This window comes from Myiozetetes cayanensis, unplaced genomic scaffold, assembly GCF_022539395.1.
Source record: "Myiozetetes cayanensis isolate MyiCay16 unplaced genomic scaffold, myiCay2020 scf9, whole genome shotgun sequence".
Taxonomy (NCBI): domain Eukaryota; kingdom Metazoa; phylum Chordata; class Aves; order Passeriformes; family Tyrannidae; genus Myiozetetes; species Myiozetetes cayanensis.
This window is the reverse complement of record NW_026088185.1, coordinates 2,366,501-2,393,093: the sequence shown is the minus strand read 5'-3', so window position 1 is coordinate 2,393,093 and position 26,593 is coordinate 2,366,501. Positions and strand designations below refer to the sequence as shown.

General features: G+C 39.6%; 1 protein-coding gene across 1 annotated transcript in view; it reads left to right on the top strand.

The window, feature by feature from the left end:
- COL3A1 (collagen type III alpha 1 chain) overlaps positions 1–26,593 on the top strand; it is a 50,030-nt gene that overhangs the window by 11,321 nt on the left and 12,116 nt on the right. The window contains exons 2-32 of the mRNA XM_050339946.1: positions 6,416–6,621; positions 8,330–8,368; positions 8,939–9,055; positions 10,698–10,769; positions 13,807–13,872; positions 14,465–14,518; positions 14,679–14,732; positions 15,450–15,503; positions 15,661–15,714; positions 16,029–16,082; positions 16,504–16,548; positions 16,730–16,783; positions 17,697–17,741; positions 18,479–18,532; positions 19,040–19,138; positions 19,262–19,306; positions 19,429–19,527; positions 20,276–20,329; positions 20,484–20,591; positions 21,770–21,823; positions 21,934–22,032; positions 22,876–22,929; positions 23,250–23,348; positions 23,504–23,557; positions 23,713–23,766; positions 24,310–24,363; positions 24,723–24,776; positions 24,972–25,016; positions 25,107–25,205; positions 25,298–25,405; positions 25,903–25,956. Coding sequence (XP_050195903.1) covers positions 6,416–6,621; positions 8,330–8,368; positions 8,939–9,055; positions 10,698–10,769; positions 13,807–13,872; positions 14,465–14,518; positions 14,679–14,732; positions 15,450–15,503; positions 15,661–15,714; positions 16,029–16,082; positions 16,504–16,548; positions 16,730–16,783; positions 17,697–17,741; positions 18,479–18,532; positions 19,040–19,138; positions 19,262–19,306; positions 19,429–19,527; positions 20,276–20,329; positions 20,484–20,591; positions 21,770–21,823; positions 21,934–22,032; positions 22,876–22,929; positions 23,250–23,348; positions 23,504–23,557; positions 23,713–23,766; positions 24,310–24,363; positions 24,723–24,776; positions 24,972–25,016; positions 25,107–25,205; positions 25,298–25,405; positions 25,903–25,956 — 2,201 coding nt within the window. The remainder of the gene's footprint in view (positions 1–6,415; positions 6,622–8,329; positions 8,369–8,938; positions 9,056–10,697; positions 10,770–13,806; positions 13,873–14,464; positions 14,519–14,678; positions 14,733–15,449; positions 15,504–15,660; positions 15,715–16,028; positions 16,083–16,503; positions 16,549–16,729; positions 16,784–17,696; positions 17,742–18,478; positions 18,533–19,039; positions 19,139–19,261; positions 19,307–19,428; positions 19,528–20,275; positions 20,330–20,483; positions 20,592–21,769; positions 21,824–21,933; positions 22,033–22,875; positions 22,930–23,249; positions 23,349–23,503; positions 23,558–23,712; positions 23,767–24,309; positions 24,364–24,722; positions 24,777–24,971; positions 25,017–25,106; positions 25,206–25,297; positions 25,406–25,902; positions 25,957–26,593) is intronic.

Genomic DNA, 26,593 nt, shown 5'->3' with positions numbered 1-26,593 from the left:
AAAACAATGTGACACATTCAGCTTCTTTAGACCACGTTACCTTTGAAAAGAACAACAACCCCCAGAAGATAAAGCAGGAAAATTAGAGTTCTTGAATCACATTCTGAAAGATTAGGAAAAAAAGGCAATCATCTGCAAGAAAAACTGAGGCAATTTGTGTTTTACTTGGTAGTAAACATCCTTTCTAAAATGTTTAAAGGGTGCTGAAAGGCTGCAGCATTTGTAGCATGTAAAGACGAAAGAAGGGAACAAGAAATTATTTGTTTAAAATACAAGTACTTGCTTGTGCCAGTGCAGGCCTGGTCTTATTCTTATTTATTTTTGTAATCTGGTAGATAGAATGGTTGGGTGTCAGAGCAAGGCCAGTTTGACTGTATGACATGAGAGTTTTCAGCCTCTTCTGTACATTGCGGGTGGAACAGTGCGTGACTCCACGCCACAGTACTGCTGACAGACAAGTACTGTGTTCTGCTTAACCAGCATTCCTTTAGGCAGCTTTCTCTTTCTTGCTCTGCATGTGAGAGAAGGGGAAAACTGGGCCTGGCGCTGTGGCAGAGCTGTTCCAAGGCCAGCTTTCTTGGCAGACGAGCATCCCTCGTAGTAAGAAAGCTTTGGTTTCATTCTGAAAGCACAGGATGCACCCTTTTTTTTTTTTTTGGTGTGAAACTTGGGAAATCTGTGAACTGTTCATTCATTCTTTTCCATTCCACCTGATAGCAGTTCTTCCTGCTACACCGCTCATGGAGCAGGGAAGGATTTTTTAAGATGGACCCGGTCCGATTCTTCACAGTCAGCATTTAAGTGATTTCTGAATTGAGGTTTCTTTCCTGATACCTCTGGTCACATGATGGGCAAGCCTTACAAAATATTACCTGAAAATGTCCTAATAGGTAGGGATACCTAAACTGACCCTTAAGTCCTTATGCCCTGTGTGAAACATTTATTAGCTTGTTGTTTTAAGGCAATTCCAGCTGAAACAATGTCTGAAGGCCTTGCAGTTGAAAAAAAAAACCACTTGTTAACCCATTTCTTTTCCTTTACTTCCCCTTCTTTTCCTGACTCCCTGAAAAAGACAGGACTTCAGACTGTTTTGGGTACTCAGCACTTAACCTGAGAGGAGAGCAGGCCAACAAGCCAGGCCACTCTGGCTCAGCAAGCCAATTCATTCATTATGATAGTCCTTTTGTTTCCATTACTAACGATGGGATGGAACGAGCATGTTTGGGTTTCTTATAAACATCATCATCATACCAGACAGGGAGCCCAAACCATTTGCTTCGAGATAGACGCTGTGGCATTCTTTTCTGCTCAGTAAATGGAAAGAAAGCAGCATTGCTGCAGATGCTGGGACGGATTCCTCCATCTACTCCACTGCAGGGAAGAATAAGCAAAACTAGGTCAGAGTAAGGAAGCACAGGTTTTGTACAGTTAAAAAGCAGCAGAAGGACCCTTCTTAGATTCATCAGGCTTTGGATCCAGTCAGAGACAAGGCCTCCTTCATCTCAGTGCTTTAACCTTTACCAGATTCACCTTAAATACAGCAAAAACTGTTTGTTTGACTCATTGCATTTGTGATCAGATTCTCACAGACCAAAGCTCCTCAGTTTTGTTTCCCAAGCCATCATCAGGCCGCTGCTGGAGGACCATGAGTCACCTCTGTGTGGACTATGGCCCTTTCTGAGGCAGAACCAGACAAGTTCAAGATGTTCTTTAATTTCTGACCATTTAGTCACATCTCTGCAAGTGGGATATGTGAGTCTGCTCCTAATGCAAAAGCTGGATGTTTGCTCTATCCAGAGTGGACAAGCCTGTGGTTTTTGAGGATACTATTAGGAAATTTTTTCCTTTTGCCATGTAATTGTGGTTAAGTCACGATCACGGTGCTTGCACAAATGCAAAGCCAAAAGCAGCTACAAAACAGGTCAGCTTCTCAGTTCACAGCACTTGATAACAAATTCCCATTCACTTCACTGGGATTGGGGTTGTGTCCCATATGATATCTGTCATCCTTCAGGCCTGCCATGACCTTATTTGTTTTCCCTTGTACCCACTGGGCTCTTTTATGTACCACACTTATAGGTGCTTTGCAACTAAATGGTGATTTTCCTTTCAGTTCCCACTGTTAGCCTGCTTGAAATGGGAAATAATTCAAAACCAGCATATGACAGAGATTGTGTTGCCTCTTTTTTCTTTTATTCACTAATTTGGGCTGGCCCAGGGAAATGCTACTCACAGCAAAACCTTTAACAACATGAATGCTCAATAAACAGCATAAATGTGATGTTTTTCAGGCTTTCAAACATTTAACTTTTTTTACAGTGCACTAGAGACTGACAGAACTTCCAACAAACCATTGCAGTAACTGCCACAGAAGTGAAGTGCTGTACAGCCACCCTGCTTAGGGCTTTGGGGAGAAGAATAAGATTTTGCATTGCTATAGAAAAATACCTTGGAATTCTAATATTTTTTTAAATCTTAGGCTGGTGTGTACATTTAAGAACCAATAAGAAAAGCTGGCAAGTATGTGACTGTTATAACACAAGTCAAGAAGTAGACAAGTCAGCTTTTTTTATAACCTCATTACTCCTACGTGTTACTCGCCAGTGCTTTAGCACAAATCAGCTTTCCAAAGGATTTTGGAGCTAATGGTTAATCTTTATGAGCAATGCAAAATGCATTATGTCATAACATGCTGACACACAGATCTACATCTGAGCACAGAGGGGGTGTCTTTAACAGCCTAAGTCTTCCCAGATGTAAGTTTCCTTTGGAAACCTTTTTAATGCTTTCATTCTGCCAAAGGCCACAGCGATTTTCATTGCAGCTCTCCTAGCTTATTTCTTAATTCATTTAACAATGTCCAGAAAGTTAGAAGCGAATATGAATGTCATTATATCCATATGTCTTCGATGTTTTGTCTTCTTTCTGTTAAATGATGCCATCTACTGTAGAATAACTGAATGACAATCTTGTAAAAATGCAGAGAAATCTGCTTTATTTGCTTATTACTATAAAATCATGTCAATTGTTTTGACACATTTTGAATTTCCATTATTTTCATTTATATTGTTTACTAAAATATGGGAAGGTGAGTGCTCTCAGTGAGAAAAGCTGGTCACTGAGAAAAGCCTCTGCTGCTGTTTTGAAAACAGAATCTTTTCTAACCAGCAGTGCAAATATATGGGAAAGGTGACCTTTTTTCTGCTCCCCATCTGAGCTGTCCTCTTCACAGTAGGGCAGCAGGATCATATCTCTGAAAATAACAAAACAACAGAAAAAATCAATGAAAATGAAGTAAGGAAAAAAAATGGACATAGGAAAGTGGAAATCCTTGGATATGAATTTCCTAGTGAATAAGGACTTTGCTGTCTCAAACACATAGTTTAAAAAAATGTGGTTTTGAAAGGCTAAGAAAGTGGTACTGAGAGCTGAAAATCTGAATATTACAATTAATCAAACACATCCTTGGGCTATGGAAAGGTGTGTGCACTCTGCATCTTTTTATTTGTGTATGCAATTCGTATAAATGTCCATTGACAAGTGCAAGCAGTAGCAATATTAAGTTCTTTTAGATCCCTACTTTATCTTTATTTAACAATTGTATCTAGACTTACCCTAAAGAAAAATAATTTCTCCCCTTCCTCAATATGTTTGTGAATGAAAAGAATCTTTTAACCTGTGGACCTGGGAAGTGCTTTAAGTGGAGTGGCAGCTGAGTCGCTCTGACATGGATCTGTGCCCATCCATGCTCTCCAGGGTGCATCCAACCAGCTCCTCTGAGATGGATAACGAGCTCTAACCCCCCCAGTAGCTTGGATGGCTTTCTGCCTCCCACAGCACGTGAGGGTTTCATGTGCACAGTGAGCCACTCGTGCACTGAACTACTCAGCTTTTGCAACTTATAATTTGGTTTTTCTCAAGTCACTAGAGAGACTAGGAAGAAGATTTCATTCATATTGCTGCGCTTTTCGTTTGTAGAAAGCATTTCAGCCTTCTTGTTTGTCAGGAAGTGTTTGTCATGAGTCTTGCCAAGCCTGGAGAGCTTATTTTTTTTTCCCCAGTGCCCACACTGAAACCCTGGTTTGTGAAAAGGAGGGAGATGTTTCTTGCAGAAACAGTCAGCACTTCACTGAGCAGAGAATAAGCTTATTAACCTGGGATCCACGGACGTGGTTATGTGATGTGAGAACTGGGAAAGCAGGTAACTTTTTTAGAAACTAGACCTAACTTGGCAGAATAAGGAAGGATGTCTAGATCCTCTTCAAAGGTAGTCATTATTATGCAATGCCCTTTGAAGCAGCATCCTCTGATGCTGTGACCCTCTGTCGTGTGGGCCTGAGGAAGAGGCTGTCCTGGAAATGAGCAGTTCTTTTCCATCTCTCTTGTGCAGAATGTGAAGTTCCTTGTGAGACCCAAAAGGAAAAGGTAAATTTCTAAGTGAGTAGAGAATGTTTGAGGGGGTTGAGTTTTTATACGCCATTGGAATATTTTTGGTTTTAGGATTTTCTGTGTTGTCAAAGGAAGGTAAAATACTGGCTCCCAGCTTGATAGCAGGCAAAGATAATGTCTGAAAAGGGTTTCTGAAGCTTGATGCATCTTGTTGTTACCCTAATAAAGATAGTGGCCAAAATCAAGTCTTAATCATAAATAGTGTCAGCCTACTGACAGCCAACATTTTCTTGTTTGCTTAAAGTATAATAGAAAAAAATTGCAAAAATAAGATAAGTTGGTGTGCACAGACAGCCTGTAGGAGGGTTGAAATTGGAAAAAAAAAACCTCTCCTGTCCCATGCAGTGCCCTGCTCCAAGATCCCCACTCCAGCTCTCCTCTCAGTTAGTCATGTCTTGCTTGTATTCCCAGTCACCCTTCCAGAGCTCCTACAAGGAGGTGATGAATTTCATGGGTGAACTGGAGGAAAAAGTCAGACTAATATGGACAAGGAAAAGCAGCTGAGTGAGACACTGGGAAGGGAGCAGGGGAAAACTCATCTCAGTTGAGTACAGGGCAATAAAGAAGGTGAACTCTTCAGGTACAAAATAAAAGAGGATTCCCAGAAGATGGAAAGTGAAGTCGTGTGTTATAGGAAAGGTGAAGCGCATCTAAATATGTCCAAAGAGCCTGGGGGTAGATGTAAGAACAGATAGCCACAAATACAGAGAGAAAGGAAAACAATGCAAAGACAGAGATCAAAGATGCACTGGATGGGCGGGAGGGAGGGATGGAAGGGACTGAATAATCCACAGGGAGGGACTGCACTATAAATTTGGACTCAGTCTCATACTACATAATAATGACCATTGCAACAATTTGATGGCATTCAGAAATTTCTGCCTGGAGCCAGAGGTAATTTTAATGTCAGAGCTCTGAATTACATCTTTTTGGCATTTTGGTTTTCTTTTTGAAGGGTGGTGTGTAGTAGGTCAATTATCCTGGTATTAAAGCTTTAAGAATGATGTAGGTTCACACATAGCTCTATTTTGAGTTAGTTATGGAAAAAAACATTACAACAGGACATTCACTGATATTTATATTTGTAATCTGAAACTTGTAATAACTTCTATAAAACTAAAAATGAGCTTATAAAACTTTGTAGTGTTATTTTCGTATTGTTTTTCTAAATGACCCAGATTTCTGGATCACGATTTTTTCTTAAGAAAATACAAACCCCAAATTTAACGTTTGAAGTTGGTTTGTGTCAGTCTCTTCAAATTCATAACCTGTAACAAGGTTGATCAGTAAAACAGCTGTTGGAAGGAACTCACAAGGCCATGAGTATTACAGATGAGCAATGTTTTTTCTGAAAATACAGCCACTTGTAACATTTGAGCAGGCCAGATGACACGATAATTGCGAACCGTTTGGGGCAATTAACGTGAACGTTCTTTTAGATCCGTCACATACGTTGACTTTTCAAAAAGCACTTTGAAAACCCTTGGTGCTAGCTGTTAATGCAGGGTGCCAGTGACAAGAGCTGGTGCTGGGCAGATGGCTTCTTCCATGTGTAAGTGCTGGCACTGGCACGTGGTGGGGGCCAGCGATACAGTTGTTTGAGGAGTTTGGCACGTTCACGTTGTAGCTGCGGCAGAGAATTCAATTGCTAATTAGGCACTAACTCAGTCTGACACTAAAATTACTCCAGACTGAAGATTATCAGAGATTTAATTGGGCTTTGGATCAGCTCCAGGAAGTTTCCATTGATGTCTGTTTCTACATTCAGAGCAGACTCTGCAATTAATGTAACAGATCCTTTCCAGTGTCTGAAGGGGAGTATTTAGCCTCTTTTTTCACGTGCGTAAACTGTATTACAGTAGCAAACAAAACAAACTATCCCACAGTTTTCATGTTATTCATCTTTGATTTGGATAAAAAACATTCAAGATAATACTAAACGCTATTTTGTCTTTTTTTTTTCCAGTCACAGGATGTACCCATCTTGGGCAGGCTTACGCTGACAGGGACGTTTGGAAACCAGAGCCATGCCAAATCTGTGTGTGCGACTCAGGGTCTGTTCTCTGCGATGACATCATCTGTGATGACCAGGAGCTGGACTGCCCCAACCCAGAGATCCCTTTTGGAGAGTGCTGTCCAGTTTGTCCACAAACAACAACACCACCTCCAAGAGTGAGTTTATTCTCAGTGTTGCTTCTTTGGTGTTGCTGCCTCCTTGATCTGTGTCAACCTCAATTCATTTTGGTTTAGATGTTCTTAAACACTTTACAATGCCACTTTCTTGCTTTAGGTAAATACCTAGGATGGGCAAATTTTGGCAGATCAAATCTAAAAACCAGCTGGAACTTACACAGAGTTTTACCTTTTTTACCTAATTCGAGAATATTTCTGTATTTTATCAGAGAGTTGGTACCAGCTCTGATAAAATGCTTGTTAGTCCTTTGGGCTATGCAGCTGAAAGCTTTAAGTCTTTCAGCTCAGTTTTACACAGAAAACAGGCACAGAAAAAGAGTAGAAAGGGACAGAGGGCAGCAATTAGGCATTACATTTATCATTTTGTGGAGAAGCACAGGAATAATGTAAACACCTTATTTGTTGATCACATGCTCAATCTACATCCATGAAACTAATGCCAGCACAGAGTGAAAGAAAACTGGAGAATTTCCACACTCTACTGAGAATCTGCATTTCTTATCAACTCAATTCTACACCATCACAGAGCAAATTTCCTTTTACAGATTTAATGCAAAGAAAAGGTGATTCACACTCTACATCCCTAATTCACCACCACCATCTCGCTTATAGGCACCACCATTACATAATTATGCCTTGCAGCAACTTAAAACTCAGGAAAATCAAGGATGCTGGTACAAACCAAGGCCCCTGCCTGACCACTGCAGGGAGTGAGCCAGCTGTCCTGAGCTCTGAGGTTATCTGAACATTTCAACCCTGTTTAAGATCCAGGAGATTCTGTTAGAGTACAGAGGTTGCCACAGACACCTTGAAGATTCCTACCCAGAAGATAAGAAAGAGATGTGTGTATGGAAGAGAGAGAAGATGCATTTCTGCAGCTCTAGAGTATATCTGCTTAAGCATGAGATGTCACCCTGTGTTATTTGCACCACTCTAGTGTAACTCTACTCCTTCCAGGATTACCTGAGCTACGTCAGTTAACAGTTTGAGAGGTGTAAATGAGTGGCACATAAAAGCACGTTGGAGATTTAAGCACAGCTCCCTCTGTCATTGTGTCCAGAGATTCATTTTATCAGTTCTGGGGTTCCTGATAATGAAGGACAAGTGGGATACTTCCCCCAGCCTCTCTCTTTGATGTATGAGCCCATTGGAAGCTGTCCTGTTGACCTTGGATGGTGAGAAAATGTCACCTTGAAAGACCCAAGATAGTTTCAGCAGAATATTCTTTGCTACCACTAGCAGCTGAGCACATAAATTAAAAATCCAGACAGTAACATGTTGAAAAATAAATAAATTGGAACCATAAAGCTGAGAATTCAGAATTAGCTACATACTCACACTGAACATGCTGGACTGAGAAGGATACAAGAAAAATGTCCCTTACAGGGCTCCACAGTGGACTTCTGTTCCCACTGTGCTCAATAGCAAAGCTCCACTGATTTTATTAGGTTTTTGGCTGAAGGGGAGGTGTAATTCTACAGATGAGCCCAAAAAAAAAATGCAGATAGACTGACCAAAGACCCCATTTATTTGGTAGCTTTTAAATATACTGAGTAAGAATAAATGGAATTCATGTCATAAAACTGTATTCAAATGTTTAAATGTGCTTTGCTCTTGTTTATGCGTGCAAAATTTTTGTTTTCTTTTTATTATCTTGTTTAAATTAATTAGTTGTCTTCTTTTCCAGACTCCTGGAGAATTCCCCCGAGGTCCCAAAGGAGACCCAGTGAGTACAACTTTTTTTTCTCCACCAAGGAAATGAACAAAATCAGGCCCAGTTCCTCTAGTGTTATATATCTTATCCAGTCTGCTAAGATATCCAGCTCTCACTGATGTCTGCACTGTCTGAAGTGAAGGACTGTACCATGTAGTTATTTTGAAGTATCCCTTTAAGTTCAACAAAACTCTCAAAAATTTAAACTGGAAGAACACAGAGAGATGAGTCCAAACAATGCCACATTTGTTATGTTTTGTTATGCTTCTCCCCTGTAGCAAAATAAAAAAATCTATTACTCCACTAGCAGCATCAATTTTAGATTCAGGAGTTGAACAGTTTAATACTTCTGACATGTTTGATCCAATATCAGTTGCAATAAGGCTCCAGCAACTAAGAATTGTTTCCATGTGTGAAAATGGTGTGCTGTGTCTTCCCTGAGTGTTTGGGTGTGGTCTTGTGTTCAGCAGAGCTTTCCCACCACAGTCACACAGGCTTTGTTACCAATGCAAAGATTTGTCCTGCACTGCCCTTGCAGCTGGAGGCAGGTGACAACATCTGTATCTGTTTGTGCCTTTGCAGGGTTCTCCCGGGGTTCCAGGCAGAAATGGTCCCCCTGGCCCACCAGGACAGCCAGGGAGCCCTGGAGCTCCTGGGCCTCCCGGGATCTGCCAGTCGTGTCCCAGTATAAGTGGAGGGGTAAGTCATTGTTGTGTTCAGCTTCCACGTTGTTGTTTGTGAGCATACCAGGCAATATTGCAGGCACCTCTCCCTTGCACCTTCACAGGTGCTTTGCTTTCCTCTCTCATTTGTGCCTTTGAAAAACAGAGCTGAGTGGTGGGTGGAGTTTTCTTGTTATCCTGGGGTTTTGTCCATAAAATGTCCCCGAAGTGCAATTAAATCTCTGCCTTATCTTATTTTTTAAACTTTTTGGAGCCAGATTTGTTGCAGCACTTACGTAACTCAGAAATAGTTCTAACTAGAAAGAGCGTGTAGGAGGAATTATGCCCACTCAATGGTTAGGGAACCCTCATACTTTCCTATATTTTATGAAATGCATGTTTAATAAAAAAACGTTCCCACGAGACTAGACTGAAAAACAAGTCTTTCTGCTTGCAAGGAAGTGCCAAGCAAGTACTGTTTGTCGTGCTCCCCCTTTACTTCTGGCTCGCTGAATCTTGAATTCATTTCTGATTACCAAAGAACTTTACTAGAGCTGGCGAGGCTCAGCAGGAGAATTAATTGTAACTAAAGTCTCTGTGCAGTTGGATCTGTCCTGGATTTAAGCCCCAGGTAGTGCTTGAAGAGATGGCATTGTCTTCCATGCAATTGACCGAGCCTAGATTTACAGATGTTAAAAACTGCATGTTAAAACAATTGCTACTTTTGAATATAGGCCACTGGTTATAACTTGCATGTACAGTTCCACTCCCAGCTAAGCCAGAAACTTGAGGAAAGATACCTTGTTTTTATTTAATTCTGGAAGGGATTGCCCCTGCAGGACAGAGCTTCTGGGAGAGGTCCCAGTGGATCAGTTAACCAGTCTTAATTGACACCACAGTAGTAAAGCAAGAGAGCTACTGGCTTTGGGAGGGCTGATGCTGACACAGGAGAGGATAACAGGCTGAATTAGTCACCCATTCCAACGCTGCATCAAAGATGTGCTGTTGAATCCTGACAGGAGGGTTGTCCCTGGCCAGTGCAGGAGCTGGGTCCACATTGGTTTGGGATATCAGGCAGAACACTCCATGTATTCAACCCTTCTTGCTCAGCCACCTTATGTGCCATTACTGCACCAATGCCATATCCTTTAACTAAGTCTGCTGATATGAAATGAGTCGTTCATTAGTCACAGGTAAAAGAAATCAGGAAAATACTAACAATAAACATTTGCATTCTTTAGTGCAACAGAAAATATTTCAGCAGCTTCCTTGAGTGGCAACTAAGTCCAAAAGAAAAGAGGCTGGGAACAGAAGCTTAAAAGGAATAAAACAAGAATAAAAGGAGAGAGAATGGTAATTTTTTGGTTCAGCTGAGGCCCAGCTCTCAAGATGAAAAATGGATACACCCAGCCTAGGGAGCTAACTTTACCATGACCTCAGAAGGAAGACATTGGCTGTACTTCTGTTTTGGATGATGTAAATATATGGCAGCTGTATGTCAAGCAATATTACTCAGTAGATACAAATGAGTTATTTCCATAAATTTGCCATACCAATGTAAGAGAAGAATTACCTTATTTGTAGGAATTACCTTATTTGTAGCAATCACAATTTTTTCTTTCTTTTTTTTTTTTTTTTTTCTTTTTTTTCTGTCTGTTTTTTCTCTATTTCTTTTACAGGGTTTTTCTCCACAGTATGACTCCTATGACGTGAAGGCTGGTTCAGTTGGTTTGGGGTACCCACAGCCCATTGTAAGATGCTATAGCCTTTTTTCTGTCCTTTCCTTTTTTTAAAGAACAAAATTTCTGCTTGTAGATTATGCCTTGGATGTGTATATATCCTGATTTTAATTAAATAATATAAGTTTTCTTTTATTTATCACCTGCAAGTTGAGTGTAATGTAAGGCAGCAGTTTGGTCAGCAATATTATTCTAGAAAGTAGCTATAGATCATCTGGATTTTTTACCTTTTCACTTTCCTTCTTCAATTTCTTACCTTCTTTTTCATAATCTCTGTCTCTGATTCACTTTATTATACTACTTAAACATTTATCCTTTCTCCCTTGCATACCTTCCTCACTTATTTGCTTCATATTCTTCCACTAATTGCTTCCCTCCCTTCCACCACATTTTTATCCCTTCTACTGGCCCTTAATCTTCCTTTACACACTCAGCAGCATTCTGTCTTTACTCAGCATGATACTCCATACATCCTTACTTTTCCACAATTCCAATCTGCCTGATAAAAAGTGAATAAACCCTCTTGCAAACTGCTTTTTCATCAAGAAGTCAAAATGTTTTCACTTTGTTTTTTTTTACAATTGCCATTTTTCTTTACCCACAGCTATTCAGACTGTGTACTAAGGATGCTGTATCTGCCTGCTAGGCGTGGCCCAAGCTTTTCACAGGTTTTTTTAGTGACAAAAATAATGGATTACCTGAAAGAGATGTACCTGAGCTATACATCCCATGTAAAATAAATCTGAGCGTTGCACCTCATGATTTTCCTTTTAGGCACTGGGATTTAGAGATGTTCATCATGAAGTGTCCTTGATTCAGGCAATCTGCAATATATAGAGGATGTTGTGAATTGTTATTATTTGAGATTGGCTGCTGCTTCATTAAGCATGATCATCATTTTCAGTCCAATTCTGCACAACAAGGTTTGGGTATCACATGTTGTAACATATCCAGGCACTTCCAAGCAAATGTGTTATTTCTCAGGGTTCAGTCACAATCATCTTGTGAAGTAAAGTTTGTTAACCATGACAGCTGGTTTTCCTGAAATAGTGTAGATTATTTTCTCACCTTTATTTTAATCTGTTTATTTCTGCTTACTTCATCTGCTAATGTGATCATCCATGCATTGGTCTTCTTCAACCATCTGGTTTTGTGTTTATTTATTCATTCGTTCATACTCAGCTCCTCACAGTTTTGCCCACAGCTTATCAAAATCATCTACATTTTGCTACATATTGTCTTAATATGGGATGTGTTGAACCAGGCAGGTAACCAAGATACTCAGTTAACAACTATGGCTCTCTATTTTGGCTTTTTATTTTTCTGGCAATGATTAGTGATTTCTTGTGGACTTGAGTTAAAAAAACCCCACCAAACTACTTTATTGGGCACCCTAGAATTGCTTCAGGATTGTCTATATACTTTCAGGTCATAATGTTTTTTACTTTGCATTATACCATATGTGACTGCAAAGTAACAGCAGTTACAGGCAGACAAGACTGAAATCATTAGGAATAAATAATGTTTCTAATTAGCATTACATAGAATAAATTCTTTAGTGTTTTATAAATTCATCAATTTTCAGCTTAAATACTTAGTTTGAATAAGTGCCCAAACTGAAATGATTTGGAAGATTTATTAAAAAAAAATATATATAGCACAAATACAGCCTGTGGGTTGTTACCATGCCTGGTATTTCCTCTATCACACATCTCTCCTGTTTTCCCATGTCCTTCCTTCCACTGCTTGTAGATGGATTTTGTGCTTTACATCACAGTTTCTCATTACTTTCTCTAATAACCTCCACGTGCTGTGTCTCTTTCCACCAGTGCACATCCTCCAGCTGCGATATGCTCATTTCTTCACAGTCTGGAGATGCTGTCAGCAGGCACATCACCCCTAACTATCAGTTTATCTCCTCAGTGTGTTGCTTTTTTATAGCCATAAGTCTAATGGATTGATTGCTATTGATGAGTAGGTGGCTCTAATTCATGTTGAGTCTACAGTTATTTATACCAAATGAGTTGTAACAATTAACAGCAAGGGGACTGCTTATTGTATTCACACACTGAAGGGCACTCCATTTACCCTGACCCTGACTGCTCTGCCACTTGTTGTAAATTTCTTGTCCTAGAAAATAGTAAATATTACAATGACTTACTTTACCTGGACAAAAGACAATCTGTGAAGTAATATTAACATATTCTGACACAATATGACAAAATCCCACGAAACACATTATGTGGATAATTAAACTATGGGATGTCTTGCCAGTACTGCAGCACAAAGTGATTCTCATGTAATTCATAAATATAACTCTTTGGGCTTTATGAAACAAATGAAGAGTTTAATTTAACAAAAGCTCTCTTTGAAGAACCCCATACAGCAGCAGTAGACCACTGTGCTAACTTTCAAATGTTTTGTGTTTTGCAGCATCAAATGCTTTTGTGGTTTGTTGTTACAGGAAGTCAAAATGCCGAGGGTTTAGTCAGTCCAGACCTCCTTTCTTTCTTATGGCTTAGTACTGTTAAAGTTCAGAAAAGTTTTCACTGGTGGAAATGGTTGCCTAACTAATAGTAACAAAAATATGGCCTTAATTCAGTATACCTTCAAGGCTAGTAAAGCTCAGTTTATTCTCATTTATTCTGTTTAACAAATTAGGAGTTCCAGTTATCTATTCTTGCTGACAAGCTGAGCTGTGAGCATCCTTCTGGGTGTCTAGAGGAGGGGCATAGTGACTCAAAAAGCGAAAATTGCAGCCGTGAAAGTAGCCTGTGGAGTCTGTCAGTTAAGCTTGCAAGGAGAAACCCAGTGAAGCCTTTTCTGAAGGGACTGTAGCTACAGACACTGTATTTCTTTAGCAATGTGTATATATTTATACTGCTGCCTCTGTTCTACTGCACTTTTTGACTGGCACAGATCACTGTGAATTTTTCTCTGTTCTAACGTGTAAAAATTTATTTCACAGGTATTGATGACTATTGCAATTACATAAAGCTTTACAGTTATATACATTAATATAATTACTATTTTTTAATCTACACTATAGAGTGGCTTTCCAGGACCACCTGGCCCCAGTGGCCCCCCTGGCCCACCTGGTCACGCAGGTCCCCCTGTAAGTAAAATTAATCTTTTCATAATCACCTTGCATCCTTTTGTATGAGCTTCTCCTTTTCTCTGTCGTAAATATTAAGTATCTTTTCAACTTAGATACTATACTGAAGAATTTTATGGATAAATGTCATCCTCTGTTTATTGGGCTGTACCTTCTATGCATCACCAAGACTCAAGAGCTGAGGACAATATACTGTGCTTGCTTAAATCCATGTGTCTTAAGTCCCTGAGCTCTCTGCAAGTCTGTGGGGTCTCAGCCAAAGACTGTTTTAAGATTTACCTGTCATCCTGTTAACAACCCCAAATGTTTGGCCATACAAAAACTGAACAGGAGGTAAAGGAGAGTGGGAATCCTCATACCCACCCAGGGGTCTGATTTTTTGACATCCATCTCCTTTTAGAGGAGCAGTTTTGTTTCTGATTTTGTGGAGGCAGGTTCTGCTTGGTTCTGCTGTAAACTCACCTTTGGTCATTTGTTGACCTTTCTGATGACAATTCTCCTTTACAATTATGTGATTAGAAACTAGAACAGCACCATGAGAAATGATACCTGCAATTGCTCAAGTCTTACCTGGGTTTTTTCTGCATTATAGGGCTCTGCTGGATACCAAGGTTCCCCTGGAGAACCTGGACAACCTGGCCCTCCTGTATGTATACATTTTGTATCACTTATATGCTAAAGGCATCATCTTGCAAACATGAATCTGTGTCATCACTGGAGTGGATTGAAATTTTACAGTTCATCCTGTCTGTTTACTATAATGTATGTCAAATGATGTTGAAATTTTGTATTTTTTTTTTTTACAGGGTCCCCCAGGCCCTGTTGGAATGATAGGCCCAGTTGGTCCACCTGGGAAAGATGTAAGTTGACCATTATTCAACTTATAGAAAAAAATGTTAATTAAATGGTAAGACAGCAGAGCATATTGATACCACTGCATTTCGTCATTTTTTACATCTCCCTATTTCTCCATTTGACAACATGACTGTAAGAAACTGGATTTCCATTTACATTAGGTCTAACAATCCATTCAAAAAAAATTTCCATTTTAGCAGGCAATTTGATTGATACAGTTTTTTTAAAAAGAGAGAGAAAATATAAGCATAAAACCAGTATTTTGATCTGGTGTAAAATAAATTAGCAGTTATAAAGAAAATCAGACAGTAGTGGTAGTTTTCTGCTCCCCTTAAATCTTACTTTGAGAGTTCTAGCCCTTAACACCGTGTTTTGTGTCACACCTGGCAGTTCTGAATAGGTGTAGTACCGGGCAAGACAAACATAAATATTTTGTCCACTTTGAGTGTTTCACCAAGAAAAATAAATTTTCTGGGATCATCCCTTTCTAAAGTTTGGATTGAAATAACTTAGATATTAACTGAAATCTTGTTTAAAGTGGAGTTTTTAAATTCTGGCACTTGTTTTTCAGAAGGCAGTGAACTGTCACCCTGCTATGATTTTCCCCACTGTCTTTGGTTGAAGTTTCACCTGCTTATTCTTCATCTTCTAGAACTGGTGCTTTGCCAGTAACTGAAACAATAGCAAAACACTAACAAACAAAATTTACTTTCTTTCAATAGGGAGAACCAGGCAGACCAGGCAGAAATGGAGATCGTGGAATCCCTGGATTACCGGTATGGAAAAGCCCCCAATAACCACAATTTTGTAGTCATAGGGGTGTTTTTTCCCATTTTAAGGTAGTCAAATGAACATGACTTACAGTGAACATTGATTTGTGCCCTTAATACAGTAAATACATGATTTATAACACTTCTATATTTATGTCTTTAGGGTCACAAGGGAATCCCTGGGATGCCTGGGATGCCTGGGATGAAGGGTCAACGAGTAAGTAAACCACTTGAATTATGGTGTTGCATGGTTGTGCTCTTTCAATCATCAGTTCAAAGAGATTGAATCCTAGAATTAAAGGCAAATTTCTTAACAATGTGATCTGACATTCTGTAACAAATTCTTAAATTTTTTCTAGCTACCTCAGTTGTGGAGCTTCATCCCAAATGCCAAAAAGTGTTCCAACAGCTGAGAGCATTCATTATAAAAAATATGCCCTTTTTGGGGGCTCAATATTTTGCCAAGAAGGACCAAGTTTTACAGAATGAAGGAGGAATACTATTCACAGATATGGTTTTACTTTCCCACAGGGTTTTGATGGAAAAGATGGTGCCAAGGGTGACAGTGGTGCTCCTGGTCCAAAGGTAAAAAATCAGTGTCATCTTCGTAGTAGGTACATTAATGACCTCCATCATTTGTTGTATAGCTGTGCTTTGCCTCTCAAACAGTCATAAAAATCCAGTTAACATTAAAGAAACCCATGTAATTTCTCTATGAAAAGAATAAGAATCATTCCAAAGGAGTTATACTTTCTGAACCACATCATGTCCCACTTGTCTGGTCACAATAAACATGAGATTACAAAGTGAAGGACATGTCTGTATCATCTAACTTTGTTGCATAATACTTACAGAACTTAGTCTTTCTGATTTTTTTTTTTCCTGTTTAATATTTTCTTTTGGCACTTGTTTAGACTTCTCAGACCTCTCAAACCTGTTCCTGCTGAGGAAACTCAGCTTGATGAAGAAGTTTCATTCTGTCATTGGTGTTTTCTTTCCACAACAGGGTGAAACTGGTCTTCCTGGAGTAAATGGAGCACCAGGCCAGCCGGTAAATATGTGCATCCTGTAGTGTTCACACGTTACCTGAGTTACTCATCATCCTCTTAACTTTAATTACCCCACCACATGCATTGAACAATAGCAAGATATGCAAATAAGAGCAATGTCTATTTGCTCAGCCAAATTAATTAGGAATCCATTTAACTGACTTGTTTTCATATGTTTTCTAGGGACCAAGAGGTCCAGCTGGTGAAAGAGGAAGACCTGGGAATCCCGGTGGCCCTGTAAGTAATTGCAGCTGTTGTTCTTGTTCAGAGGCAGCATATTTGGATTCAATATGTTGAGAATTCCCTACTTCATAGCTTTCCTTAAAACAGTCATCATGCAAAGGGCTGAAGAACTATATAGCATCTATAAAATCATACAGGGAAACTCTTATTGGTCCCCAGCTAAAGATGTAACACTTCTGACTCACAACCTGTTCACCATCTTATTGCCTTTTTTTAAATGAATTGATTACACGTTCAGTGTTTCATCACATGCTCAGGTTCAGCCAAGAGCATCTGGGAGGAGGAGTGGGAGCAGAGGGCAGCAGGAGAAGGCAGAGAGAAGAAAAAAAAATGCAATCTCAGAAGTAACCTGTGGGAAAAAGACAACATTCCTCTTTGATTGGGATTAGGGAGTACATTACTGGCTCTGAAGGAATTCACAACATAATATATATATAATAACCAGCAACTTGTTTGTACAGACACTACAGTAGAGGAGTAGAGGACCTGGTCTAATATGCCTGCAAGACAGGCAACAGGATTTAAATTATACCAAATGCTTGTTAGGTTTCTGGAGTGAAATTTTAGTCTTTTATGTGAATTAGGACTGTTACTTTGAAACACACATGTATTGCAATCTTATTTATTCGCACAGATGATGCCAGCATTTCCTTAAGAAACGTGGTCAGAATATATTTTTGCATCTTGCTGTCTCCTCATTATGGTACAGGCCACGCAGAGTGTTGAACAATTCCTTCAGAAAATATTTATTTAATTATCATTTTGCAATTTCTCAGTTGAGATCTTGGTCAACCAAGTGGGAACGTAAGGACACAAGAATGTGATCTCTGAGTCATGGACATAAAAGCATGTGGGTTCTGTGTCTGGGGTATTTGTTCTGTGCTCAACACCTCTCTTCTTTCTGTAGGGTGCCCATGGCAAAGATGGATCTCCAGGAGCAGCAGGCCCACCTGTAAGACAATTTACGGATGTTTGACTTTAAGTATTCGTGTTGCTTTAGGCTAGTTACTTCTAGCTGGTGTTCTGCAGTGACAGCAAACCTGAAAGTGCTGTGTGCACTGGGTTAAGAATGACCATTTTATTCAATTGTATTTCATCACTGTGTTGGTTAAGACGCTTAAAGCACTTAAAGTGTAATAGGAGAGTTTTAACACTGTAAATCAGGGGAATGCAAAAATCCAAAAGCAGATTATTCTCAGAGAACACAGATAGAATTTCTGTACTCCGTGCAGATCAAGTTGTGAATAGTCTTATCAAATACATTTATATTAGCTGCCTGAGGTGGAAAAAAATTTTTCAACATCCTCTGCCTAGAAACCTGAGCATGTCCACTTATATGTGTGACAGCTGTATTGGCTTCTTTTTCCCTTCCTACACCTTTTTTATAATTAGAACAGATTTTGAACAGTTTTATAACTTAACCTCTGCAAGGACAGATTTCATGGTTTTTAAATCTAAAACACAGAAATTTAGCTGAACATGTCAACGTCAGAGTAACCAAGATGTAGGTGTGATACTTTAGGACCAGCCAAACTTCATCTTCTACAGCATGATTTGTATTTTCAATTTTTGCCAGGTGTTTCCTTACTCAGAGGAAAATCCCATCATCAGATTTTTTTTTTTTTAACTAAAGATTAATTCCATATGGCTTTTACCTTTTGCATTAATAGTATTTCTTTCACTTTTAAGGGTCCCCCTGGTCCCCCTGGAACTGCAGGATTTCCAGGCTCTCCAGGTTTTAAGGTATTCAGCTAAAGATGCATAATTACGTGGAACTTGGTCCTTTCTATAGTTATACAGCTTTTCTCACTGTACATCATTATTTTATAAGCCCTCATTTTTTTTTGGCTGCTATTATGCTGTTTGCAAGCCTAGAACTGATGTGCTTTCATATGTTGCATGAGTCAAACCCTATCCCCATCATCTTCATGCATGCCCACTCCAAAACAGCTTTAAGGAGTGGACCCTGTGTTCTGTGTTGGGTTGTGGCAGGGACTGAAGGGAACTTCCCACACCTTCAGGAGTTGTGCAGCTTGTCCTGGCTGGAGCACCTGGGTACCATGTGCCTCAGCACTGGGGGCACTGTCTGATTTGTCTCTTGCACTCAGGTGATGCTGGTGGTAATCTTCTTCCAAAGTCACAGATGCCACAGTAGAGGAAGACACCATTAAGCTAATACTGATTGCCCAGGAGACAAGATTCAAATGCATTCATTTTCTCATTTTACTTTTTTATTTTTTTTCTCCATAGGGTGAAGCTGGTCCTCCTGGTCCTGCTGGTGTTAGTGGTAGTCCTGGAGAGAGAGGAGAACCTGGTCCTCAAGGTCAAGCTGGGCCACCCGGGCCTCAGGTACGTAAACACCACGTGGGACCTGAGAGGTGGTTGTGTCACCTGCCCTTCACAAAGCCCTGCATGTCCTTTGGCTTAGTCCTAGGTGAGCAGCATTGCTAATTAATGCATTTCTTGTTTCAGGGCCCTCCTGGAAGGGCTGGAAGCCCCGGCAACAAGGGTGAAATGGTGGGTACTGTTCATATCACTGCCTTTTGCTGCACTGTGTTGGTGATGGGCACTGTCTGGACTGAATAGAGTCCAACACTGCCATGCTTTCTTCATCTGCATTTGCTATTCACTCTCTGTAGGGACCTTCTGGTATTCCTGGTGCTCCTGGTCTGCCAGGAGGCCGTGGTCTTCCTGGTCCACCAGGTGCAAGTGGAAACCCTGGAGCAAAGGGCAGTCCGGTGAGTAACTAATATTCATTAATTTGGTTGTGCAAACAAATATGGTGGAAGTAACTCTGAAGCCATTAAAAAAAAAAAAAACCAAAACCAAACATTGAATTCCTATTCACTTGAGATGGTCTAATAAATTATTTTATAATGAAAATAGGCAATCATTTTTATAAATATATTAATCTTTCCCACCTTTAGGTATTGCTGTATACAATACACGAAGATGACAGTAATACTTCTTTTCCTAAATTACCTATCAATTGAGAAACTCACTACAAAGATATAGTTTGTCTAAAATGGTTAGCTTGGACAAAATCTGCTGGTTTAAAATCCTAATTTCACCTGTTTAAATTCCCACAGGCTGAGTCCACAGTCCACTACATCTAATGAGTTGTACCCACTCTTATACTGTCATTTACCCCAGTGGGCTCTTTTCTGTCAGCCTTACACCACACAGAGTTCTTCGTCAGAGAAAACACTCAAGGACTTCAAGCAAAAGACTTGATGTCTGAAATAGCTCAGAAACAGGCATAAAATCTTACTCAGTGTTGTTAAAGGTTGTATCACTCCTTCCTTTACTGGATTTTTAAGGAGCCCTGTGTCTTCCACATCCAGGTTCAGCCAGTGGATGCTAATTTCTTTGCAGAATGAAAAATAATTAAAAATGAGTCAATGATTTGAAAGAAATGAATGTTTATTTCTTAATATTTTACCCTGTTTCTACCCACAATTTTAAAAGGATTTTTCTCTTGTTTAGGGAGACCCTGGGAAGGATGGCGCAAAAGGAGATCCAGGCCCCAAAGGCGAGCGCGTAAGCAATTTTAAAATGCGTTCAGAGACTTCTTCCGAGGAAGTCTGAGCTCTGAATCACTCCCCATACAAAGCCCTTTGGGTTTTGTTTTGTTTTTTTTTTTTTTTTTGAGACTTCTGCCTTCACTGGTGGGCTTGGGTTTTGTCATTGCCAGGGTGAAAACGGCACCCCAGGAGCTCCTGGACCGCCCGGTGAGGAAGGCAAAAGAGGCGCAAATGGTGAACCCGGACAGAACGGTGTTCCCGGCACCCCTGGAGAAAGGGTAAGGTGCTGCAGGTCACCTTCTGAGTTAAGGCAGAGACAGCAAATTCTGGTGTTCAAAACACTTCCAGGAGAAATTTGGCTCCTTATCTCTTCTCAGCAAATTCCAGATGTGAAGCTGGGTTGTGAAACTGGGCCGAATTCTTATCTCGCTTCTCCTGTGAACTGCAGCGCTTGGATCTATCATCTCAGCCTGAAATAAATTAATGCCTTTCAGGTTTTGATATTGAAGAAGCACTGATCTTACTTATCTGGGAGTTGTATCAAAAGATTTGTGCTGAAAAGCACCATGAAGTCTGAGAACTACAAGGGGAAATAAATAAGACAAATTTCAAAATTACTTCTCAGAGAACAAAAATAAAGTTACAGAAATTTCAGCTCTGGAAATTCTTCTATGTTCAAGATGTGTCTTTATGTCAACATCTTTACTGTCAATACATCTTAAATGTCTATAGCAGTAATATTGTCAGGATGTCTTCTGTGCTGTGATATCTTTAATGCAAACAGTCTTTTTAGCTAGTACATTCAACAGTGTTCTGAAGAGCAGTCTTACAAGGGAATCCCTGAATTGATTCATTCAACAAAATAAATAACAACATCATCACAAATTTTAGATTGCTGTTCCCATCTGAACCATCAGCAAAATTGTGCCAATCTATTTATAACTCCTAACTTAATAACTGATTGCAATATTTGCTTGAAACTACATGGAAACCAAAGATGCACAGTGAACAAATTAATCAGACTAAATACATGAGTGGGGTACAGATCAAATTTTACAATTAAAAATTTTTGCAAACAATGAAAATAGTTGTGAGTGTAAACATTAAAACAATAAAATAGAGATCTTCTCAGTGTTAAATTAGAGGATATAATACATAATTGTTCAATACTGAATATGATGTTTATTTTTGTATTAATTTGGAAAACTCATAAATAATGATGCAGAGCCAGTTAAAAAATAATAGAGGGTGGACTATAATTTTAACAGGAGGGTTATAACCAAAGAGAAAATTATCTGTAGTCCTTCTTACTATGGTAAAATGTCACTTACATATTTTTATTTTCATTAATTTTCATAATAATATTTCTAATGGTAAATAGTTTGGAAGAAAAACCCATTTACCATAACTTATTCCATGTTATCTGTGCTGCATAATTTGTTCTTTTATTTGGTAGGGCTCCCCCGGTTTCCGTGGCTTGCCCGGTACCAACGGACTTCCAGGTGAAAAGGTATAAATTTTCCCTATTAAAAGAAAACAAACAACCAACCTCCAAAATTTTGGAAAACCCATGGTGCTGGTTTCTTTGCTGTGACTTCCCAACATCTCTTTTTTTTTTAGGGTCCTGCAGGGGAGCGTGGTAGCCCAGGTCCTCCCGGCCCCAGCGGACCTGCAGGAGAGCGTGGGCAAGACGGAGGCCCAGGTCTTCCAGGAATGAGAGTAAGAAAGGCCATCCCCAAGAAAGAGAGATAAACTCTGTTAAGGATGACTCATCTGAGCTGATACGGCTGAGGGGCTTTTTGTTTAAATGCATTTCTATTTAAATTATTGTTTAAATAGACCTTAAAGTTTAAACAGTTAATATATACATTTATATATTTCAATATAGTCAAGCAGTGAAAGCAAATTAGCTGTTGGTCAGGCTTTCAAAGTACACATCAGGAAGATTTTCAGAGATGGCCTCCCATGTAATACTCACAGGATGTAAAAATATCTAAGTGTTCACAGAACAGTGGAACAGCATTCTGTGAACTACACCAAGGATTAACAACTGCTGACAACAAACGCATTGAAATTCAAAAGCCCAACTGCAGGCTGCTGGGAGCTAAACAAGATTTTACTGGAAATGAAAATGAATTATTTAAAATGCAACAAAAATAATAGGTAGGAAAATAAGTTAACCAAAAACGTTATAAATTGTGCTGCTTTTAGGTAGAGGTACACAGTCAGAATTGTTTCATTCCTCGATTTTTTTACCTTCTGAAATCAGTTTTCTTCCCAAATAATGAAAGTATACATTTTTTGTGCTTGTTGATTAATGTCCAATGTCTTCTTGATATCCAGTGCCTCTCAGGAAAAGCAATAAACCCATAATGAAAAAATACTTTATCTTTCTCCTTTTTTCCCCTTCATGGGATGGGAGAAATGGGAGTACTTTTAATCTTTATTAAAGAGGATTAAACCAAACAAGAAGGTTTTATATGTTTATATTTATGTATTGAAACTTAAGACTATCCATTTTAAACCAAAGTGAAACACTTTTTTTTTTTTCTTCAATTGCAGGGTTTGCCTGGAATTCCAGGAAGCCCTGGAAGCGATGGGAAACCTGGCCCTCCCGTAAGTACACTGTGCAAATATTTCACACTGACCTTACCCTCATCCCACAGTATCTACATGACAGGTTTGTTATCACAGACAGATTAATTGTCTCCTTTTTTCTTTGTTTTAACTACCAGAGCCCTTTATCTGTGTCATTGTAATAACAGCCTGTAAATCCTGTCATTTAGGACTGTTAAAATACAGAGTATACAGGAGATTGGTTGAAATACAAAACACATGAAGTTTTGAATGACAGTGTCTCCCTCTCCAGTTAATGGATATTCCCTTATTTCACTCTAGAGATGCCATGACTTCCTTCCTTTTCCTCCTTATCCCAGGGCAGTCAGGGTGAATCCGGACGTTCTGGTCCACCTGGCCCTCCAGGCCCACGTGGCCAACCAGGTGTGATGGGTTTCCCAGGTCCTAAGGGCAACGAGGTGAGTGGGATTTCTCCCCTTCTCCTGGGCTGATGCTTGATCAGTCAAATGTTAAAATAAATTGCTCCATACTGGGGCCATCTCATGCTGCAGCTTCAGATTGTTGGCTGCTGACCAGAACAAGTGTTTCCAATGTGATCTCTCTCTTTTGTAAGGGTGCACCGGGTAAGAACGGCGAGAGAGGCCCTGGTGGACCACCTGGAACGCCGGTAAGTTTTGTTAACATTTTGTTTAATAATCTGATAATTTAATAATTAGATAATATGACAATTTATTAATGGCATAATATTAATAATAATAATTTGATGAGTCTTATAAAAATGGTATCAACCCCTAACCATAGCCTAATTTTGTCTTTGTGCAGGGTCCTGCAGGGAAGAACGGTGATGTTGGCCTCCCAGGTCCTCCAGGCCCTACTGTAAGTGTGGTGGCCCTGTATGAGACAATGATCAATTATTGCCAAGGGGGTCTGGCATCTACAGATTGACACCCTGAATTTGGGGGAAGGAAAATACTTTTAATGATATAAAGAAATCTCCTTTAATGAAGACAAATAGAAGATCTCTTATTTGCCATTATTTTAATGAATTAATACTCAAAACTTCCGTAGGATAAACTTGAGTCAGGTACACCTGGCACAGATTGAAATGAAAAGTCAATTTAGGAGCTCTCAGAGATCTACCACCTTTTCAAACTGAAGCATATTGTTGCTCCCTTTAATGTTTATAGCAGCTCAGTCTATTATCAAATAAAAATGCATCTGGTGAATCACATCTAACAGCTGGAGTGAGAGGAGCAAATACCTGAACACCAAGATCCATTGGTCTTTGGGATTGTGCAATGCCATCATCAGATCATGAAGTGAAGGCACAGATTAGGGATGGTGTGGAGGTGTTGGTATCTTGAACTGTTGTCAGACAAGTTCATGGCTTTTTTTTTTCTGTTCATTGTTTGATTCTAGGGTGCTTCTGGGGATAGAGGAGAACCAGGACCAGCAGGCCCACCTGGCCTCCAGGTGCTGTGTGTTTATTGCTTTCTGATTCTTTTCAATAGATTAAAATACACAGAAAAGAAAAAAAAAAAAGATAATAAAGGCATCTTAACATTTACATTGCAGTGCATGTCATCATATTTTGAAGTAAGACAGACCAACCACTCGACAAAAGTTATTAATTCGTATATCATAATTGCAGGCTGGGTGGTTAATTTAGATTGTGTAACATAAAACACTTAGGTATCAAATTGGCATCTCCGCCTTTGTAAAGGATTGGAACGATTTGAGTACATATCTCTGTGTCAAAAAAAAAATGAATTACAAGATGGAAAATGCCTAACTTATCCATGTAACGTGGCTAATACTGTTCCTTCATATAGGGGTTGCCTGGTGGCCCAGGACCAGCTGGAGAAAATGGAAAGCCTGGAGAACCAGTAAGTAGTAATTGCTTTTATTTAATGAGATGTTTTTCCTATATTACATTTCCAAATTCAGTCAGTTCTCAGCTCTCTTCAGAGCAGAGAAATCTGATTTTAGTGATAATAGAGGGGAGAAACAGGATGCCAACCATAATGGAGACTTACTAATTAAAGTGCATGGATAACTTACATTTATTTTCTCATAACCAGGGGCCAAAAGGCGATATTGGAGGACCAGGATTCCCAGGCCCTAAGGTAAATAATAAGGCAACTTTTTTCAATTACACGAAAGAATTAACAAAGCATGAACCTGAAAACAGAGAATAATGCATTTCTTTGTCACAGGGTGAAAATGGTATCCCAGGTGAACGTGGTGCACAGGGTCCCCCAGGACCTCCTGGAACAAGAGGTGGGCCAGGTCCTGCTGGTACAGAAGGTGCCAAGGTACCCACAGACTTTCTTGCTTTCCTGCTATTATTATATCTCTCATTCAGGTTAATCCTGTTTTTTCTAATTATTTTTTGTTTACTCCTTAGGGTCCTCCTGGACCACCTGGTCCCCCTGGAGGCACAGGACTGCCTGGCTTACAGGGAATGCCGGGAGAAAGAGGAGCTTCTGGAAGCCCTGGACCTAAAGGGGAGAGGGTAACACAGACACACTGCCAATTTTATCCTAATTTAGTGTTAGCTTCCCACAAAGCACTGGGCTTGTTCACATCTTCACTTTTGGCCTGATTTCAGAGGTGTAGATTGTGTAGCAGTACTGTTGAGTTAGCAATGTGATGTGGGTCCTCCATGCTGAAAAATATGGGATTTTCCCCCTGGTTTAATATATGATGGATATTTTGCTGTGCTAGATCTCTTGAGGGATGGGTACATCGAACCAGCTTATAAACTACGAGAATAGTTGACACCACAGGCAAACAATTTGGCATAGGCTTCATTTTGAATCAATTTGGGTTCTTTCCCATTGAAGTTTATAGTATCTGATGCTAAATACTGGGCAGAATGTCATCCCCAACCTAAGATTTGTATGATCTCAGTAAGGAAATCTGGTTGTTGAGAGACCCTGAGCATGAGATCCTTTCCCTTCCCTTTTGGCTTGCTTTTGGCTTATGCTTTTTGCATCTTACACTTCCCAGGGAGAACCTGGTGGCAAAGGTGCTGATGGCCTTCCTGGTGCAAGAGGAGAGAGAGTGAGTAATCCCTTAACACCTAACAATTTACCACTTAGCTTCACACACTCTGCACTTGGAACATGAATAAACCTACAATTACAATGAATAAGAACCACCTAGGAGGGGTAAAGTATTAAACCCATTGTGTTGCATTCCAGCAGCGCTAAACTAGTTCTGTAAACTAAATTAGACTTAATACTAGTGTTTGTGATTGCTGTTGCTTGGGTAAATATAACAGAATTTTTTGAAAGCAAAAGATCACAGTTAATTGGGACAATGTTTTGGAGGGAAAGCAATCATACAGAAGTAGAGAAAATCTATCTGGCTGGTGAGAATGCAGGTTATAATAAGTCACAAAAGGACACCTATAAGGAACATTCTCATGCAGGACACTTCTACAGGTTGCTACATATGATATATTTTACATCTATATAGCATATACATATAAAACAGACACTTGAAATATATGCTGTATATCAAATCAGTACCTGCAAGCAGTGAATCCAACAAAATAATGAGGCATGACAAATATACCAGTGCAGCTTGGCTGAGCTGGAGGAAGTAACAAATATTTGTTTCAAACCATAAGGTACACATTAAATTGTCAAGAAAGAAAAAACTCCAGGAGCTAGTCAGGAGATATTGAATATATACT